This window comes from Oryctolagus cuniculus, chromosome 7 (assembly GCF_051225735.1).
Source record: "Oryctolagus cuniculus isolate XC-2025 breed Fujian yellow rabbit chromosome 7, ASM5122573v1, whole genome shotgun sequence".
In the NCBI taxonomy this organism is placed as follows: domain Eukaryota; kingdom Metazoa; phylum Chordata; class Mammalia; order Lagomorpha; family Leporidae; genus Oryctolagus; species Oryctolagus cuniculus.
In genome coordinates, this window is record NC_142873.1 from 98,512,253 (window position 1) to 98,532,314 (window position 20,062).

At 36.3% G+C, this 20,062-nt stretch overlaps 1 protein-coding gene across 3 annotated transcripts in view; it reads left to right on the forward strand.

The window, feature by feature from the left end:
* LRRIQ3 (leucine rich repeats and IQ motif containing 3) overlaps nt 1-20,062 on the forward strand; it is a 161,010-nt gene that overhangs the window by 30,923 nt on the left and 110,025 nt on the right. For all 3 annotated transcript variants that reach the window (XM_051856361.3, XM_089337196.1, XM_089337195.1), the window contains exons 4-5: nt 7,099-7,232; nt 19,431-19,587. In XM_051856361.3, the coding sequence (XP_051712321.3) occupies nt 7,099-7,232; nt 19,431-19,587 (291 nt within the window). The remainder of the gene's footprint in view (nt 1-7,098; nt 7,233-19,430; nt 19,588-20,062) is intronic.

A 20,062-nucleotide genomic window follows, 5' to 3' on the forward strand; every position in this document is an offset into this window, starting at 1 on the left:
TTGTCATCAGATACATGATTTAGAACATTTGTACATGTTCATGGTGGTATCTTTATTGGCATTGCAAGGTGAATCAGAAAGTTTAAGTGTCACTGAAGTTTACTTTTTCTCTGAAGGGACATTATTACCACTCACAGTTGCTGATTATTTTGCTTATCTCTTTAAAGAGAAGAAATTATTTGCAGTGGGAAACAGAACACTTTGCTGTAAATAGTAGTGTGAGCTTAATGGTTCTCTGCTGGTTAGAACTGCAGCTTACCAGGAGTATCTGAGCTTAGTCATTCCAGTTCCCCCCTCTGTTCTTTTCCCTCATCTCTCTTTCTCATTTATGCTCTTTTGCCATCTTAACATTCAATTCCTTTCTTCTCAAGACACACATAAACACACAGCCCAGATGCAATGAATAAAACGTACAAGTTTGTAGAAATCACATCTATGGTAGCAGCAAGTAAAGGTTTATATTTTTAAAAAGATTATTTCCAAGCAATTTCTCAAAGGCACAACTTTTTAAAGGGATAATTTAGAAGGACTTGCTGTAACAGAATGTTAGTTTCCCATCCCTCAAATTTCTGTGTTGAAACCTAATCGTCCATGTGATGGTATTTGGATGTGAAGACTTCCAAAGGTAATTAGTGCCTTTATAAAAGAGGTCTTGTAGAGATCCATTCTGCCTTCTAACAAGTAAGAGCATGGCAGGAAAACATCTATGAATCAGGAATAGGACCTTGACCAGATACCAAATCTGCCAATGCCATTACCTTGGACTTCTTAACCTTCAGAATGGTGAGAAATTGCTATTTGTTTTTGTTTGTTTGTTTAATAAGCCAGCCAGCTTTTGGCATTTTGTGTAGCAACTCTAGCAGACTAAGATAGAACTGAATCACATGAAGAAATTAGGACAGCCTGACTCTAAGTTAATGTTCTTGAGGCATATAATAAAATTGAAGAAACTACAGGAAACTCTGCAAAGTCTCCTATTTGTTGTGGGCAGTTATGGGGCAAGTGACAGATGAGATTCTTTGCTATAAACCACAGAATAAGCTTTGTAGAGGGACCCAAGCATAGACTGGTTTACTATAATTAGTAAAATATGGATGGACTGATCTGTGATGGGGATTCATGAATGCCAGAAAAGAGCTTATAGCGCAAGGCGCTCAAGGCCCTAATTGTAGTAGTTGGCATTTAAATAGGAAACTCCACAGGAGAAAACTGGCCTTTCACAAAATGGCTTCTTCAAGCCCAAAAGAAATGTAAGAAGATGATGGAAATGAACAAAAGACACTGATATAAGATTCGGGATATCTAATATAAGCAAATAGAAATTACAGCAAAGAAAACTCTATCAAACAAAGGACAAGCAATAATCAAAGAAACAATAGAAAATATATATGTTAATCTGAAGTTCAGCCCTCTAGCAGAGTAAAGAAAAGCAGAGGTACTTGTATTCCAATGAATTGCATGAACTTAAGACATTACTAAACAAATAGAGGTGTCAGCATGAATGTAAGGATGTGAGTAAAAGTAGAAAGCATTTGAAAAAAGTATAGCGGTATCCATAGAGGGTGGCACATTTTTTACATTGAATTCACTAATTTATTATATATATACATATATACATATATATGTCTGTATAATACCTACTTTGTGGCAGTGGAACAATTGCAAGCAAAATGGTCAAATCCCTGGGGACATGAAGCTTATATTTTACTAGAAGAGAGACAATAAACACATCTATAGTGAAATGTCATAAAGTGGTACATGCTCAAGAGAGAAAGTGACAACAAGGGGGACTATTTTAAATTTCACCAAGTAGTTTAGTCCTCTTGAATTTAGAGGATATGATTGGGTATGCTAAATGATGTTGGAGATGAGAACAGAATTAAAACCCCTAATGTCATTTTAAGGATATAGGACCTTATCTTGCACAATTTGGGGGGAAATATTTCAGGCTTTTCCATGACCCAGATTTTATCTAGAGAAATCATCTTGTAACTGTGGAATAGAGGGAAACTTAATTTATAAAAGAATAATTTAAGTACATTTAAATTTTAAAGGGTTTTTCTGAGCATTGAGTAATTCGTGAATCAAAGTAGCACCAAACCATAAGCAGCTAGCATTCCATAGGGAAGGGCAAGAGGGGAAACCTTAATATAGCGGTTACATAAGCAAGAGAAAACCATTTTGAGTGGTTATAGTGGAAAGTTGCTACTTAGATATTATTTGGTGGTTTCTGATTGGTAGAATTTCTAGTATCAACTTACTGTTTACATTAAACTTTGGTTCATTAAAAAAATAATTTAAGGTGCTAGAGACCATACTATTCTAATGGCCTCGAAATTAGAAAATTTTAACTGAATAAAGGGTAATTGGTGTGGAGTCTATGACAATAGTTAAGGCCCTAGCTTAGAAGGTCTGATTTAATAAATTAGTAGAGGTTATAAAGAGCATAGGAAATATATTGAAGAGAATTTTGCTTGATAGAATTTGGTGGTTTATTAGCAACAAGGGAGACAGAAAGAGTAATATGGGTTTATTACTTAGTTGACAAGATGAAGAATAGTTTAATGACCGTATAAATAATATAGTATGAGGTATGGATTGGTTTAAATGAGAGAGGTAATTATTTAAGTTTTTGACATTTAGGTAGAGAAATGGAATTGGGAGTTCATTTCATGTGTCTATAATTTAATAGATAACTCTTGACTGGAGGTATAACTATGTGGGTAATCTGCTTATGTGAGGCTGTAAGATACAGCAAGGAAGGTGATCAACTGAGGTGTGCTAGAAAATAGAGATGTAAAAAGAGGGAAACCTAGGTTATCAAAATGTTAAATGGCTTGCAGAAGAAGGGGAATCCAGCAAAACAGAATGAGAAATAAATATGAAAATGGTAGAAAAATTAGGACTGTGGTATCATGGCAACAAAGTGAAAGAATTGATTTATCATAGTAAATGGATTGATACTGTCAAATGAAATATGGACACCAACAATGGTGATCCCTTATTGATGTAATACTCAATTGATAATGGAATGAATTGTTGCACAGGATATTGTAGAAGGATACTGAACTCAGATCAAAGTCTAGAAAGACTTCTTAGAGGAAGTAATTGAGTGTAAAATACTAAGATAATGAAACAATGAAGAAGGCTAGTTCAAAAAAAGGGAAAAGAGATCTGTAATAGGCATTGAGGTTTATCAGATGGTTTCCAGGAGTGTAAATAGTTGTATATTATGGGAGAGGAAGATATTGTTTGCAAGGTGAATGGAATGGAGATGAGATTGAAAAGTAGGAAGGAACTTGATCAAGGGTATTGTGTGACAAGTCAAGCAATTTGTAATTGCTTTTTCCATTTTTTAAAGAAAACTTATTTTTTACTTGGAGACAAATGAGAGAGAGAGAGAGAGAGCGAGTGAGTAAGCACACACACACATACACAGAGATTTTGCATCCATTAGTTCACTCCACAAATGACTGCAATGGTCAGGGTTTGGCCAGACCGAAACCAGGAACCCAAAGATCCATCTGGGTCTCCTACATGGATGACAATGCTCCCCCGAGTACTTGGAACATCATCCTCTGTTTTCACAGTAACATTAGCAGGCAGCTGGATTGGAAGCAGAGTAGCCAGGACTCAAATGGTGCTCTGATATGGGTTGTTGGTATCACAGATTGAGGCTTAACCAGCTGTTCCACAATGCTGGTCTTATAATCTTCTTAAAATTTGTTTAAATGTTTATTTATTTGAAAGGCAGGGTGACAGTGAGAGGGAGATAGCCAGACAGAGCTGGATATGCCATCTGCTGGTTCTCTCCCCAGATACCTGCAACAGCCAGAGCTGGGCCAGGCCAACGCCAGGAACTCAATCCATATCTACCATAACTGCATCAGGGATGCAACTACTTGAACCATCACCTGTTACCTCACAGAGTGCACATTTGCAGGAAGTTAAAATCGTGAGTGGATTTGGGACCTAAACCCAGGCACTCTGATAGAGGATGCTGATGACCCAAGTGGCATCCTAATTACTATGGCAAATGCACACCCCAGTAATTAATCTTTCAAGGCTGTGCCACTAATATGTTAAATAAGGATGCCATATCATCAGACTTGTATTTGGGATATTCATTACAGCAGTAGTGAATACTATAGAAAGAATGGAATAACAAGAATTAATCAAACATCAGTTCGCGGTTTTTAGTAAGTGAGGGAAGAAGTGATAAAAACATGAGATAAAGCAATGGCAGAGTATTTAAGAAAACTAGTTCATTTAGATATTTTGGACACTGAATATGCTAATCTCGTAATATTTGGATATCAGGTAGCATAAGAGAAAGAGAGCCTAAGGTAGTTCCAGATTTCTGGGCTAACTATGTACAGTAGTAAAATTCACTGAGGTAGCGTTCTTGAGAAAGCAGGTTGGGAAAGAAGATTTTTGTTTGGGAAAGTTGAGTTTAATTAGATCTCAGCTTAACCATGCTTTTCTCTAGCACAAGGAAGAGGTCAGCCTAAAGATAGAAATCTGACATCAATCAACACAAAGTGAATGTTGAAACTGTGGAATCACTGGAGTATGTACAAGTTGAAAGGAGACAAATGGAGAGGATTCTTTCAGTGTTACATTTGAGTAATGAATAGGGTATGAATATTGTCTTTGAAAAATCCAGAAGTAAACAAAAGTTATAGAAAAACTAGGAAGAATATTGTACAGAATACAAAGGATTTTGAGGAAGAAATGTTCTATAACAATTCTGTAAGAGTAATTCTCTTAGGATAATAGAAACTGTGGACTGAGCTATTAGAAGGGCAAGGGTAACGTGAATTCTATTTCAGGAATTTGAACTCTTAATAATAAAAGACATATAAAGTTTGAAGGCTTGTGGTATATGTGCTTATTTGTATATGTTCATTTTAAAGATGATTTAGGTATGTCATACCCATAGATGAAAGGATAGTGCCAGTAGAGGAGAAGTAATTTAAAATGGAGGGAGATGGAACTCATAACAGTGACAAAGAGCACAGAATAGGTGGGAAGAAGAATAGGAGGCATTTATACTCACTTTAGATAGGAATATAAATAGCAGGGAATAAAGAGAGGTTAGTTGACGGAGGTCAGACTTGATGGTCTTATATTCTCTGTGCAAAAGGGTACAGACTGTTTAGGAAGCTCTAGGGTAAGGATTTGAAAGTTTTAAGATTTGCAGAGGCTACTCTTGTGAATGGAAGCAAGATGGAGCCAAGTAAAGAACTTGGCTAATCCTTAAAGGATATTTGAAAGTATAAATCTAAAGTAGCACTAATTTGCAACCCTTTGTGGGTTTTTATTTCTAGCTGATAGCATGTGCTGCAGGAAAAGAGTTTGTTTTGAATGCTGTCACATTGATAATCTGTAGTATAGGTGCCATATACACAATGTCATTGTCTGCTTTAAAATGCATTCTCTCACATTCAAAACATAGCAACTTATTTCTAGTGAGTTAAGTGGTCCATGAGATACAGTGAGTCTGTGATTTTAAATCAAAAAACTTGCAGATATGGAGATATTCCTTAAAGGCAATATAGGATATATTTCCCAAGGAAAGTTGATGTATTCTTTTAAAAGTATCCAACATTCTAGTTAAGCAATGATACAATTTTGAACTACTGCAAGTTATTTTGTAAATATAATATTGATCACTTTTTATGAGGATCCACGGAGTACTTTTAGAATAGAATTCCACTGAAAATCTGCTTGTGTCATTACCAGTCAGAGATTAGGATGATTATTATCAAAATTTTACATATATGTTATTAGATTGGGAGAAGAATCTTTTTTTAAAATTTTTATTGTACATATTTGTGGCATATAGTGTGATAAGTGAACACATTTGATGTGTGAAGAGCAAATCAAGTCAGTTAGCATTTTAACACTTCAAACATTGATAATTTTAAAAATTTACAAATATACATATTTATGTTGTATTATATGACCTTTCAATAAATGTATATAAAGTGTAATTATGAAATCAGAACACTTAATGTTTACCTCTCTTTGTCATTATTTATGATTGTAGATTTCAAGTTCCTTTTTTCTATTTGCTTAGAAAATATATAATAGGTTATTTTGAACTGGAGTTACACCAGTGCACTATGTAACACTAGGAACTTACTCCTTCTATAACTGTAATATAATACCCATTATACAATGTTCCTCTAATTCCCTCCACCAAATCCTAGGCTTTAGTAGTTACTATTTCATGTTCAGATCAACTTTTAGTTTTCATAAATGTGGGAAAACATGCCATACTTTGAATGGAGAAAGTCATCATTAAAAATCTTGCCTTCTGGGGTAAGTGTTTAGCATAGCACTTAAGAGGTCACTCAGGGGGGCCGGTGCTGTGGCTCACTTGGCTCCAGTCCAGCTCTCTGCTGTGGCCCGGGAGTGCAGTGGAGGATGGCCCAGATCCTTGGGCCCTGCACCCGCATGGGAGACCAGGAGGAAGCACCTGGCTCCTGGCTTTGGATAGGCATGGCTCCAGCCATAGCGGCCATTTGGGGGGTGAACCAACGGAAGGAAGATCTTTCTCTCTGTCTCTCTCTCTCACTGTCTAACTCTACCTGTCAAATTAAAAAAAAAAAAAAATTATGTCACTCAGGGTACAAGCATGCCAAATCATAGTGCCTGGGTTCCAGTCCTGGTACTATTTCCAATTTCAGCTTCTTGGTGCTGTGTATGCTGGGAGGCAACATGTGGCAGTTCTAGTAGTTAAGTCCCCAAGACCTACATGGGAGACCCAGATTGATTCCCTGGCACGAGACTTTGGTGTGGACATTTATGACTGAATCAGCACATGAGGCATCTTTCTGTTGCTACCTCTCTTTCTCTCTTTCAAATAAATTTAAAGAAAATAATCTTGATTTGTCTAGGAAATTGAAATTGTTCAATGCTACTAATTCTTGATCTTTTTTCTAACAAAATTGATACAAAAATGTATCTATTGAACTGTTAATGCCTATTAGATACTTATGAATGTTTTAATTCACTCATACCAATTTAAATTATGTTTTGGAAATACTTCTATTACACATAAAAATTATCAAATATATTTTATTTATACAGGGAGCAACCTATGAAGATGAAATTGATAATATTAAATATACCATTTCAAAAATTAATGAAATTTTGGCTCATACTTCACCAGTTTTGATTGTTCAAAGATGGATACGTGGATTCTTAGTAAGAAAATCTTTGCGGTATGCTTTATTTTCTTTACCATTTGAATATTGAAATAAGAAAATCAATGTTGAAAAGTCAGTTCTCCAATAATTTGTACTTATATTTTCTATCATAATGATTCTCTATCAAAATAGTCTAGATTTAAGGAAAACACTATACACTCTATAGTAATATATAATATAATTTAATTGATATTTAAATCATTCATGGAAAGTGTGTATTATGAAAAAATATGCATAGTTTTTAATATTCTCTGACCAGAACTTATCTTTTAATTTCATTTTCCACAAACTTTTCAAAGTACCTGTGTATTAAGCATAATCATTGATATTTTTATCTAAAAGTTACCAATCAAAAACACATTGAATTTTTCATGTAATAGAAATGTAAAACGTGAACTATATAACAGGATTCAATAAGTATATAAACCATGAAACAAAGATATAATATGAGAATTTTGCAATTTGTTTAGATATGAAGAAAATTTTGCAAAGACATGGTACCACATCAGTATATCTTACCTTTAGTTAGTTGTCTCCTTTCCTTCTTATTCTTGGCATTCTTTTGCAGTAGGTGAACTTGTAAATAAAGGAAAACTTTACTTGCCAAACTCTTTCAACATTGTTCTTTGCGAGAAACAATAGGATATTTTGTCACTGATTTGTATGTCTCAGTTTTGCCAAATATCAAACATATAAAAATAAGTCAGCATTTTCATTTACCTTATTCTCAGTTACTAAATGGTAAAGTTGAGAAGCTAGCAATGAAATTTAACCTTAAAAGGTAGGATTAAAATAGACCTAGAGTAGGACAATGGGCTTTTCCTGAGGAAGCTATATAGTAAGTTCCACCAAAATGAGATTCAACAACCTATGGTAAAGCAGAGAATGTTTTCCTTTATTAGCTGTATATGCTAAGGCATAAGTGGCAGTAGTTCTGACGGAAGCAAATTTGAGGAATACATAGCAAAACTGAGATCAATACAGTGGCTGTAATTTCTGAGGAAGTAGTTCCATATACTTTCCAATCCTGGGTTAAAGTAAGAGAGGGAATGAATTCACAAATGGAATAAAGAATGTGGAAAAAAAGCAGGCAGTTGCCGACAGGTACATATTTACTAAAATATTATTTCTATCTTATATGTTATGTTTAAATTTGGTCTGTACGTGATATGAAATAAGCATCTAATTAAAGGGCCTTATTTTTAATTTATGTTCCTGGAAATTGAGTTTTTATTTTTAAAATTGAGGCTCCCTCCAATATTTATGTAACTTAAGATGAAAACCTTGTTCATGGAAACAATTTCCCAAAACTCAGAAAGTATGAAAAGAGTTTGAATGAGTTATGGAGTGAGATGTCTGTGATAATATATGACAGTACAAATACAAAACAGACTGATTTAAGTTTTTTCTCTCTGTAAAGCTCTGTTCCAATACGCTCATTACTTAACTACTCAGAATTTCAGTTTCCTCATCTGTAAAATAAAAAGTATAGGATAATAACAGTACTTATTTTTCTATTTACTAGTGGGGATTGAGATAATGAATATAATTCACATAGCACCTAGCAAAAATGGATATTACATTCTTTTCATCAGCTATTTAAAAATATTATTTTTTGTTATACATGTCTGCATTATTTGACTCTGTGAGGACTTTCCCTAGATTTCTTACTCCTTTCCTATTACATTTCCACAGCATGCACAAAGCAACCTTTCAAACATATAAATCTAATGATTTTGTTCATAAACTTAGATTCTTCTAGTGGCTCCCAGTTTTCTTAGGACAAATGTCTTGGACATTTACCCTTGCAGTGTCTTTCCTAACTGTTATTACAAGCACTCACCATACTGTGTTGCAGTTTTTTCTAATTATCTGCATTTCCAGATGTACTCTGAGATCTATGACATACAAGTACTACATCTCTGTTTGTTTTCTATGCTGTAACTCTAGCATATAATAATGCTAACAACATGTTAGGTACTCAAGATATATTTGCTGAATTGATGGAACTGCGGGAGCTGAAATCAGAAGAGTATTCTGGATTTATCAACAGGAAAGTGAAAAGCAAAAATTGGGAAACATGCAATGCTACCTTGAGAGGCATCTAAGGATTCCCACAATTTAGGGGTCCAAATTGTTAGTCCACTCTAATGTCTGTTTTTAGCCAAGAGAAATGTCTATCACCCCAACATGCAAATATTTGGCACCTTGTTAAAATTTTTCACTTAAATTACTTGAAATATACACAACCTTGAAATATTATATATAACCTAAATTTATAAAATTGTAATGATTGATGTTATTATCTTTTAGAATTATATTATTTTCAATATGGATGATAGAGTATATGGGAAGTACATTTTTATTTTTAGAATGAGATATTGCAATCCAATTGGCAGCCTCCTAAAGCTATGGGCAACTATATTTGGGCCTAGGCAGAATTATCATTTGACTTAATGGGTTGTGAAAAAGAGAAAAACATAGAAAATAAAATAGGAAACATTTACTGACTGTACAGTATATAAAAAGAATCATATTTAATTAACTTTAGTCCACATTATCTCTCATTTACTACAGCAGAGCTTTTGAATTTGCCCTGTACTTCTGTTTTGCAAATGAGGGATTGAAAATTTAAAGTTTGTGGAGAGTTTGGGAAAGGTATTAAATATCAGGTGGCCATTTTGTGTTGGACATATGTGATCTATTAAGAAGAGATGAAATTGTTTATGTAAAATCTGCAAATGCTAGGTTCCAATGTTTAATCTATTTCAAATTCCATGTTCTTTTTCCTTTTCTTTCCATAACCCTGTTAACTATTTCAGAATGCTCTAGTCTTTTTAGTATGGTATGATATTTGTAAACTAGGATTTTGATACCCTTGCTACTAGGGTATCATGGCTCCTAGGCCAGTTTAGCAGACAGAATGGAAAAACAGATTACTTTTCTCAGAATGATTCCACTTAAATTTCATGAATTCCAATTCAACACGGAGCGTTCTTCACTGCCTTCATTCAACATTATACTTTCCTTCTACCATGAGAATTCTAGTTGCCAACATCATCAAGAATTTTGTTCAGTAATTTAATCCTACAATACTTGCCAAATAGTTTCAGAATTGCTGTTTGCGTACTATTGTCAATAACATATTCAATACAATTCATATCTTTATTTAAATACAGCTCAAATTTACAGTATATGATGGCCATGGAACTGTTTTGCTCAGATCTTCTAGAACCTTTTTCCAAGGGATATATCTGACTTTATATGAAATTATTTGATACTTTTTAATGTAAAGAGACAAATTCCTTGAAAAAAACCACAATTGTCAAATTGACAAATGAAAAAAACAAAAAATCTGAATAGTCTGACATACATTAAAAAATATAATCCTTCATTAAAATCCTTCTGATGAAGAGAGTTCAAGGCTAAATGACTTTACTGATGGATTCTGTACATTTAAGGGAGCTACAATATCACTTTACAGAAAAATTTCAAATAATAAAAGAAACACAATTTTGAGAAGTCAGCAAAACCTTGATAGCAAAACTATGATAAGGACATTACAAGAAAGAAATTGCATGCTAATCTAAAGAATATACATGTAAAAATCATGTAAAAATCTAGAAAATCATATTTAGTGTTATATAAAGAGAATAATACCTGATTACCAATATAAGTTTATTACAAGAATGTGGGGTTGGTTTAGCATTTGAAAATCTATCTCATTAGCAGAATAAAAAGCAACAATAACACCAAAGGCATTCCACAGGTTGTGCAATATCACATTTACTGAAACTTGCTCAAATTGTGAAACAGTTATGTCTTTGCATGGTCCCAAGATACTTGAGATTTGACCTCATTTGATCTCATCTCACATGGAATGGGCAGAATTCCATGGTGGCCCACATGGTCTTTGCTTCCTGGTGTTACTATTTGATATTTTATAGATGTAATTAAAATTACTTATTAATCAGTTGACCTCAATATGTAAATAGGTTTATTCTAATCACATGAGCACTTAAAAAACTTTTTTCTCTGACTGTTTGTGGAACAGGACATCAGAGAAATTCAAAGCACAAGAGGGATTTGAGCCACTTTTGCTGTCTTGAATGTGGAGAATACCACATACAAGGAAAACCAGAGTAATTTTTGTGATATAGGAGTCCTAAGCAAATAACTTAATTTTGCCAGCAACTGGAATGAGCTTGGAAATGAACTATCCTCCTGAGTCTTCAGATACAAGTTCACCCCAGACACTAAGTTTGTGGAATGATGTTCAATGGTAGAAAAGTAATAGCCCACAGGACTCTGCAAAATGGGGACACAGTTACGATATACACAGTCTCCTTAACACAATGCTTTGTAAAGTGAGGACTTCAGCATAAAAATCACTTCAATATTTGCACAAAAATCAGCTGATAAAATTCAGGACTTATTTAAGATAAAAAGAAAAGTTTAGCAAGCTTGAATCAGAAGGAAACTTCTTTAATCTTATAATATCTCTTTTACCACACTATTAACAAAAAAATGTGAACTATTAGAATTTTTCTTCTGGAGATCACGAACCAAGCAAGAATGGTGATGGTTAGTACTGTTCTTTTAACATTGTAATTGACATGGGTCAGTAGAATAAAGTAAGAAAAATAAAAATAAATCTAAAGGATTTTTTTTTTTAACCATCAGCTCATATTAATTCCCTGGCCATAGGATTTATTTGAGTGTGATCCAATGAAGAAGAGAAAGCATAACTTTTTTTATAGTCATGTTTTATCCATTTTCTTTCTTTTGGATGATCCTCATGCTCATTATTAAAACATAAGAGCAAGAGCTACTTCCCTGGGGGAAGAAATGACACATGGAAGAAGTGAGCCACAAGAAACCCAGAGACATGGAGTTAGTGTCACACAAAGTCTGGATCCCTTCCATGGATTTTTCAGTTTTGAGAGATAATAAATTGTCATTTGTGTTTAAGCCATTTAAAATTGGGAATTCTTCCTTTTGTAAGGCAAAAAGATACCAGCTGATGACTAAGCCTACTAGAAATATACTTAATGAATTTTTAAATAGCATACAAAATTCCTGCAGAGGCTTAACTACTATACAATTAGCAAAATATCTTAAGCACAGGTCTTCTGTGGATAATTCCTTTAACATTTTTTTTGGGGACCTCATTAAAAGAGTAAATGCTTTTTTGTTGATGCTTCTATAATACCTCAAGTAGTGATTATAATCATTGTCATGTATTTTATATACTAAAATTACTATAACATTAAAATAAACTGAAAGAAAAATATTATTGTCTACTTTTGATTAAATGTTTCATGAAAAAGGTATTTACAAACTTTAAGTCATTTAAAAGTAAAGATGCACCTGATTCATTTTATTTTAATCAACACTGCATATACTTTTAATTAAGGCCTTAAGAGTTTTGATACTTTTATCTCATTTACTGGATATTATGCTGGACATCGGATAATTCTAAAACTAGCATTTTAAGATAAAATTATTATTCTCTACTATGAGTGTGATAGTAGCAACCTATGTTATTGTCTACTAATCTGATGTTGAGAAATAGCTTACAATTTTTATTTATAAGGAATGTCTTTAGAGTCTTCATTTTAAAATTTTTATTATGTTAAGAGAACAGATTTCATGTACTTTTTAAAAAATTTTATTTATTTATTTGAAAGGTAAAGTTATAGACAGTGAGAGGGAGAGACAGAGAGGTCTTCCACCCACTGGTTCACTCCCCAGATGGCTGCAACGGGTGGAGCTGAGCCAATCTGAAGACAGGAGTCAGGAGCCTCCTCCAGGCTTCCTTCACGGTGCAAGGGGCCCAATGGGCCACCTTCTACTACTTTCCCAGGCCATTAGCAGAGAGCTGGATCGGAAGAGGACCAGCCAGGAGTAGAACTGGCACTCATATGGGATGCCGGCACTGCAGGTGGAGGATTAACCAACTGCACCACAGTGCCAGCCCCCGATTTCATGTATTTTATAGTTAAAATTCTTTTTTTTTTTTTTTTTTTGACAGGCAGAGTGAACAGTGAGAGAGAGAGACAGAGAAAGGTCTTCCTTTTCCGTTGGTTCACCCCACAATGGCCTCTGCAGCTGGTGCGCTGCACTTATCCGAAGCCAGGAGCCAGGTGCTTCTCCTGCTCTCCCATGTGGGTGCAGGGCCCAAGGACTTGTGCCATCCTCCACCGCAACCGGGACAGAATCTGGCACCCCGACCGGACTAGAACCCGGTGTGCAAGCACCGCAGGCGGAGGATTAGCCTAGTGAGCTGCGGTGCCGGCTAAAGTTAGAATTCTAAGAGATGACCATTTTTCCCTACCTCCCTCAATCCCCCTCCTTCCTTCCTTTCCTTTTTTTCTTTAATTTTTACAAAAACATTTTCATCCACTCTGTGATCACAGACTTAATTCAACACATAAAATGTATTAAAGACCACAGTTCCACAGGAGTATAAACAAAGGGCTAAAAACAATAATCAAATCACAAGATGTCCATTTCATTCCTATGTAGAGAAAATATATGGTACTTATCTTTTGGGGATTGGATTATTTCTCTAAGCATTATGGTTTCCATTATGGTTTCTTGGAAGAGATAGGATTTTATTCTTTTTTATGATTGAGTAGTATTCTAGAATATTTCATTGTTTATCAAAGAATATATAAAAATGTGTTGCCTTCTGCCATGTTATAATGCAGCAAGAGTGCCCTCACCCAATGTGGTCCCTTGATCTTGGACTTGTCTGCTTCTAGAACTGCCAGAAATTAATCTCTGTTCTTTATAAATCATGCAATTTGTGCTATTCTGTTGTTGCAACACCGGAGGGAATAAGACAAATGTTTTGTTACTTGCAAATAGCAGAAGTAACTCTAAATGCTTGGGCAATGATACAATTTTTGGAAGTTTATCCATGAAGAGCACAACAAATTTAGGAAGCTATCATAAATAGGCTTGGGAAATGAGCAGCAATGAGAGGCAAAGCAAAGCCAAGACTCCGTCAAAGAAAAAAAAGTGTTCAGGGTGCAACACTTGCTTAAAAATTTCTGTTCCTTTAAGTCATCCATACATTAGTGATAATGATGTATTAGTAAGGCAGCCAAAATGGCAGGATTCCAAGATGTATTAAATGTATATGAAGTTTGTTTTTGTGTACCTAAACCATATTATCATAATAAACAAGACTGGTACAGGATCTCTAGAATACTGTAGCTAAAACATTTCTAATTTTTAATGTAATTGCTATTAAATTTGTTATATACACACACATATATCACATAGGGGAGAGGGTGCTTCAAAATCTTCATGGGAAATTCACATGATATATATATTTTTGAAGACATTTATTTATTTATTTATTTATTTTGACAGGCAGAGTGGACAGTGAGAGAGAGAGACAGAGAGAAAGGTCTTCCTTTTTGCCGTTGGTTCACCCTCCAATGGCCGCCGCGGCCGGCGCGCTGCGGCCGGCGCACTGCGCTGATCCGATGGCAGGAGCCAGGAGCCAGGTGCTTTTCCTGGTCTCCCATGGGGTGCAGGGCCCAAGCACCTGGGCCATCCTCCACTGCACTCCCTGGCCACAGCAGAGAGCTGGCCTGGAAGAGGGGCAACCGGGACAGAATCCGGCGCCCCAACCGGGACTAGAACCCGGTGTGCTGGCGCCGCAAGGCGGAGGATTAGCCTAGTGAGCCGCAGCGCCGGCGTAGACATTTATTTATTTATTTGAAGGGAGAGTTACAGAGAGAGAGGGAGAGACACAGAGATCTTCCATTTGCTGCTTCAATCGCCAAATAGCTGCATTGACTGGGACTGGGCCAGGCTGGAGCCAGGAGCCACGAGCCAGGAGATTTATCTGGGTCTCCCATGTGAGTGCAGGGACCTAAGTCCTTGAGCCATCTTCTGCTGCTTTCCCAGTTCTGTTAGTAAGGAGCTGGATAGGAAGTAGAGCAGCTGGGATTTGAACCAGCACCCACATGGGATGCCAGCACCACAGGTAGAGCTTAACCTGCTATGCCTTAGCACTACCCCTCTCATGATATTTTGATTCCATTTTCCATGATCTTTTTGAAGTCTTCCTCTTGTCAGTGTGTGTGTTTGTGTGTGTGTGAGAGCTTATGTGCATGTGTACGTATACATATACATATAATTAGATCAGTGGTTGGCAAACTATAGCCTGTGAGAAAAGCTGATACAGCCAGTGAGTAAAGGAGGATGCTGTGTATGATTTCAGTATTTTGTCTTTGAATTTTATTAGGTTTTGCCTTATGAGTCATTTTCTTCACATGTGCTTGAAAAAATAGGCTCTGTGGTTATTGGCTAGAATATTCTTTTTAAAGATTTTTTTATTTATTTGAAAGTCAGGGTTACAGAGAGAGAGAGAGAGAGGTCTTCCATCCGATGGTTCACTCCCCAATCAGCAGCAACTTCGAGAACTGCGCCAATCTGAAGCCAGGAGCCAGGAGCTTCTTCCGAGTCTCCCACGTGGGTGCAGGGGCCCTAGGACTTGGACCATCTTCTACTGCTTTCCCAGGTCATTAGCAGAGAGCTGGATCAGAAGTGGAGCAGCCGGGTCTCAAACCAGCGCCCATATGGGATGCCAGCACCTCAGGCCAGGGCGTTAACCCACCACCCCACAGCCCTGGTCCCTAGGATATTCTTTATGTTTCCATTAGGTCATTGGTTAGGTGTTAGATTACAACATAACACATAACTGAGAAAAGATACTTAAGGAGGAAGAAGTTTATTGCAGGTTCAGTTTTGAAGGTTCACAGTCCAAGATCAAGTAGCTTCATCAGTCTGCCACCTTGGAGTCTGGCAGTAGTGGGGCAGGTATGGAAGAATGGTTACATGGAAAGCCACAACATCTACCTTCTAAGTGACCTCACCTCATACAAATTTTGTGATTTGATGATGTTGTTCCTTCCCAGTCATTTAATGCAGTCTAATCATCCCAATAGACCCACCCTCAGACCCACAATTGAATTTTCTTGATCCTTAATCTATTAACCATTAATATTAATCCGTTTATTAACTTTTAACATCCCACAGCTTGGATACATAACATTTGATCAGATGGTATGTCTAAAACCTTTGTATCACTCAAGTTTCTATCATTTGGTGATGAATCTATATACTTGGAGAATAAATTCATAGTTCAAGAAGTTTGCAGGTCTGACCCATGTTTTAGTATCTATTCTCACAAGGATTCACGTTTAGCCCATGTGAAGAGCTTTCCAGGAAGCGCTCACATCTCTCCTGAGCATTTCTTTTTTTTTTTTTTTTTTTTTTTGACAGGCATAGTGGATAGTGTGAGAGAGAGACAGAGAGAAAGGTCTTCCTTTTTGCCGTTGGTTCACCCTCCAGTGGCCGCCACGGCTGGTGCGCTGCAGCTGGTGCACCGCACTGATCTGAAGGCAGGAGCCAGGTGCTTCTCCTGGTCTCCCCATGGGGTGCAGGGCCCAAGCACCTGGGCCATCCTCCACTGCACTCCCTGGCCACAGCAGAGAGCTGGCCTGGAAGAGGGGCAACCGGGACAGAATCCGGTGCCTTGACCGGGACTAGAACCCGGTGTGCTGGCGCCGCTAGGTGGAGGATTAGCCTATTGAGCCGCGGCGCCAGCCTTCTCCTGAGCATTTCAACAAGGCCGTCAGAGATTGTGTTATCTTATGAAGACTCTTTTAGGTGATCTCATACCTCACATTGTTCCTCTTAATATGTGGATTGTCTCAGTTTATTACTTGCTCTATTGTATATCAATACTGCAGGATAACTGCATTGTTAAAAACACCCTGGTTCTTTGCTATTGAGCTCTTTCTTTCTCTCTTTCTCTCTTTCTTGACAGGCAGAGTGGACAGTGAGAGAGAGAGACAGAGAGAAAGGTCTTCCTTTGCCATTGGTTCACCCTCTGATGGCTGCCGCGGCCGGTGTGCTGCGGCCAGTGCACCGCTCTGATCCGATGGCAGGAGCCAGGTGCTTCTCCTGGTCTCCCATGGGCTACAGGGCCCAAGCACTTGGGCCATCCTCCACTGCACTTCCTGGCCACAGCAGAGAGCTGGCCTGGAAGAGGGGCAACTGGGATAGAATCCGGTGCCTTGACCGGGACTAGAACCCGGTGTGCCAGCACCGCAGGCAGAGGATTAGCCTAGTGAGCCGTGGCGCCGGCCCACTATTGAGCTATTTCTAACAATATCCTATTCTCAGCTCCAAATAAAAGCTATCCTCCTCTAGCCATGAAACTGTCTGTCCTTCTAGTCTTCTATGCCATAGTATGACTTTTTGTTCCAAGTAGGTTGCTGGGGGTGGGGTGGCCTGCTGCTAATAAGAGCAACCCCAGGCTTACATGCTCTGATTTCTCAGTTCTGACATTTAATTCTATTCTTCAATAAATAATTTTCCTTTTGATATATGCCTTTAGTCAATTTCTAGTCTTAAAACTGTTGCTTGCTGTTTGCATCCTCACTCAGCCTTTACAGAATTCCTATATTTTCAGAAAGCGGTTTTTGAAGTTCAGATTCTCTTCGGTTAAATTTGAAATGAATCCTGAAAGATGCCAAAATTTCCTTGTTAATTAAGAAACAATCACATAAATAGTTCTGGAATAAAAATAATTAAAATGTAACATTTTTAATATCGAATTACTGTCAAAAATCACTTGCCTTCATCTTTAAGAGAACTTCCTTTCATAAGGCATATTTACTGGAAGTAGATTCTGTCAGTTTTTATTGATCTTAGAAATTAATCATTCACCTTCAATTATAAAGGATACTTTGCTGGATTTAAGATTCTTGCTTGAGGGCATGGGTATTTAACTTATAAGTTAGGTTGCCTGCATCCCACATAAGAGGGACTGAGTTCAATTCCTGGCTCTTGCTCCTTACTCCAGATTCCTGCCAATGCAGACCCTGGAAGTTTGCCATGATGGCTCAAGTAATTGAACTCCTGCCACCCATGTGGGAGACCTGGATTACATTCCTGGCTTCTGGCTTCTGGCTCCCGATATTGGTTCCAGGTTAGCCTTAGGTGTTGTAGGCTGTGGGGAGAGAACCATTGAATGACAGCTCTTTCTCCATTGAATTCTCTCTCTCTCTCTCTTACTCTTTTTCTCACTCTCTTTCTCTCTCCCTGTGTATGTGTGTGCATGTGTGTATCTTTGAGTTTTTCTTCTAGCAGTTTTACTAAATCATAGTACTGCCTTTGATTCCCATTTTTTAAACTGAGAAATCACTAAGATATTTCATGGAGATTCCCATATATGTGTCCAGTCATTTTTTTCTTACTATTTTCCAGTATTTTTTATTTGTCCTTAGATTTCAGTTGTTATACTAGGTTGTGTCTAGATGAAGACCTTTTTGTTTATTCTATTTATAGTTCATTGGGCTTCATTATTGTGTAGATCAATGTATTTATACCAGGTTTCAGAATTTTTTAGTCATTATTTCTTCCAGCATTTTTCTTAGCTTTTCCGTTTTTGATCCTCCAATATTCCCACTTCTCATGTTGGTAGAATTAACTGTGTCCTACAATTATTTATGGGTCTATTCACTTATTTAATAACTTTTCCCCTATTAGATTGGAAATATTTAGTATTTTTACCATTAATTCTGATTTAATTCATAGGTAGCATTCATTAGATAATATTTTGGATATACTCATACTGAATAAACAAGGCAAAGTATTAAAAATTCATCTCACTTGTGTTCCATTGCCTTATTTACTGTGGCTAATATTAATTTTAAGTTTGTTTTATGGCTTATTGTATTTTGTAATTCTCTAGAGTATTTTTCTAGTGTTGGTAATGTAGTCAAAATATAATTTTTGTGATATAATAATTACTATTACCACATTAAAATGTTGCTTCTTCACTGAAGTGAAAAGAATACAAGAGTTTACACTGATTGTCTTGTATTTCTATTGATAATTTGGTCATGTTTCCCCTGCAATTGCATTTTAAAATGCACACTGATCTGTAAGTACAGGATTGGTTTTGGATTCATAGCTGTGAAAATTTCTCAGTACTCATTCATCTTGATCAATGTTGTTGAAGAAATTTTTGTCCCTAAATAGTATTATGCAGTAATAAAATTAAAAAAAATTACATTAAATTTACTGCCATTTTTCATGTGGAAATGAATTCATATAATTTGTTAATTTTTAGAATTTTTGGGCTAAAACAGGTAATGAATGTTTCCCCCTTATATTTAGCCCCTTGTTTTTGCATAGAAGACATCATCCAAAAATTATTAGAGAATATGAAGCAAAATGGATTTATGTAACTGAAACACATGAAGATAAACTCATTAGAGATATTGTTTACCAGCCTGAAACTAATATAAAAGCAAACCTTGCTCATTGGAAATATGTAAGTATAATTGGTGAATTAATTCTCTTTGAAATATTTTTACTTAAAAATACTAGAGTTATAATTTTACATAGAATTTTCAAGATATTTTTCATTTCTCATAAATATCTTCTAGTACATTGTTAATAGTCTACCTTAGATCCTACATGAGGAGTAAGTGCACAGTGACTCCTGTTGTTGACTTAACAAATTGACACTCTTGTTTATGGCATCAGTAATCACCCTAGGCTCTTGTCATGAGTTGCCAAGGCTATGGAAGCCCCCTGAGTTCACTGACTCTGATCATTTTTAGACAAGGCCATGGTAGGATCTTTGTCCTTAGTGTGCTGTACATTGAGATCTAATGCTATAACTAGTACTCAAACAGTATTTTTCACTTTATGTGAAAAATAATAATAATAATAAAAGGCTTCCATAGCCTTGGCAGCTCATGACTAGAGCCTAGGGTGATTACTGATGCCATAAACAAGAGTGT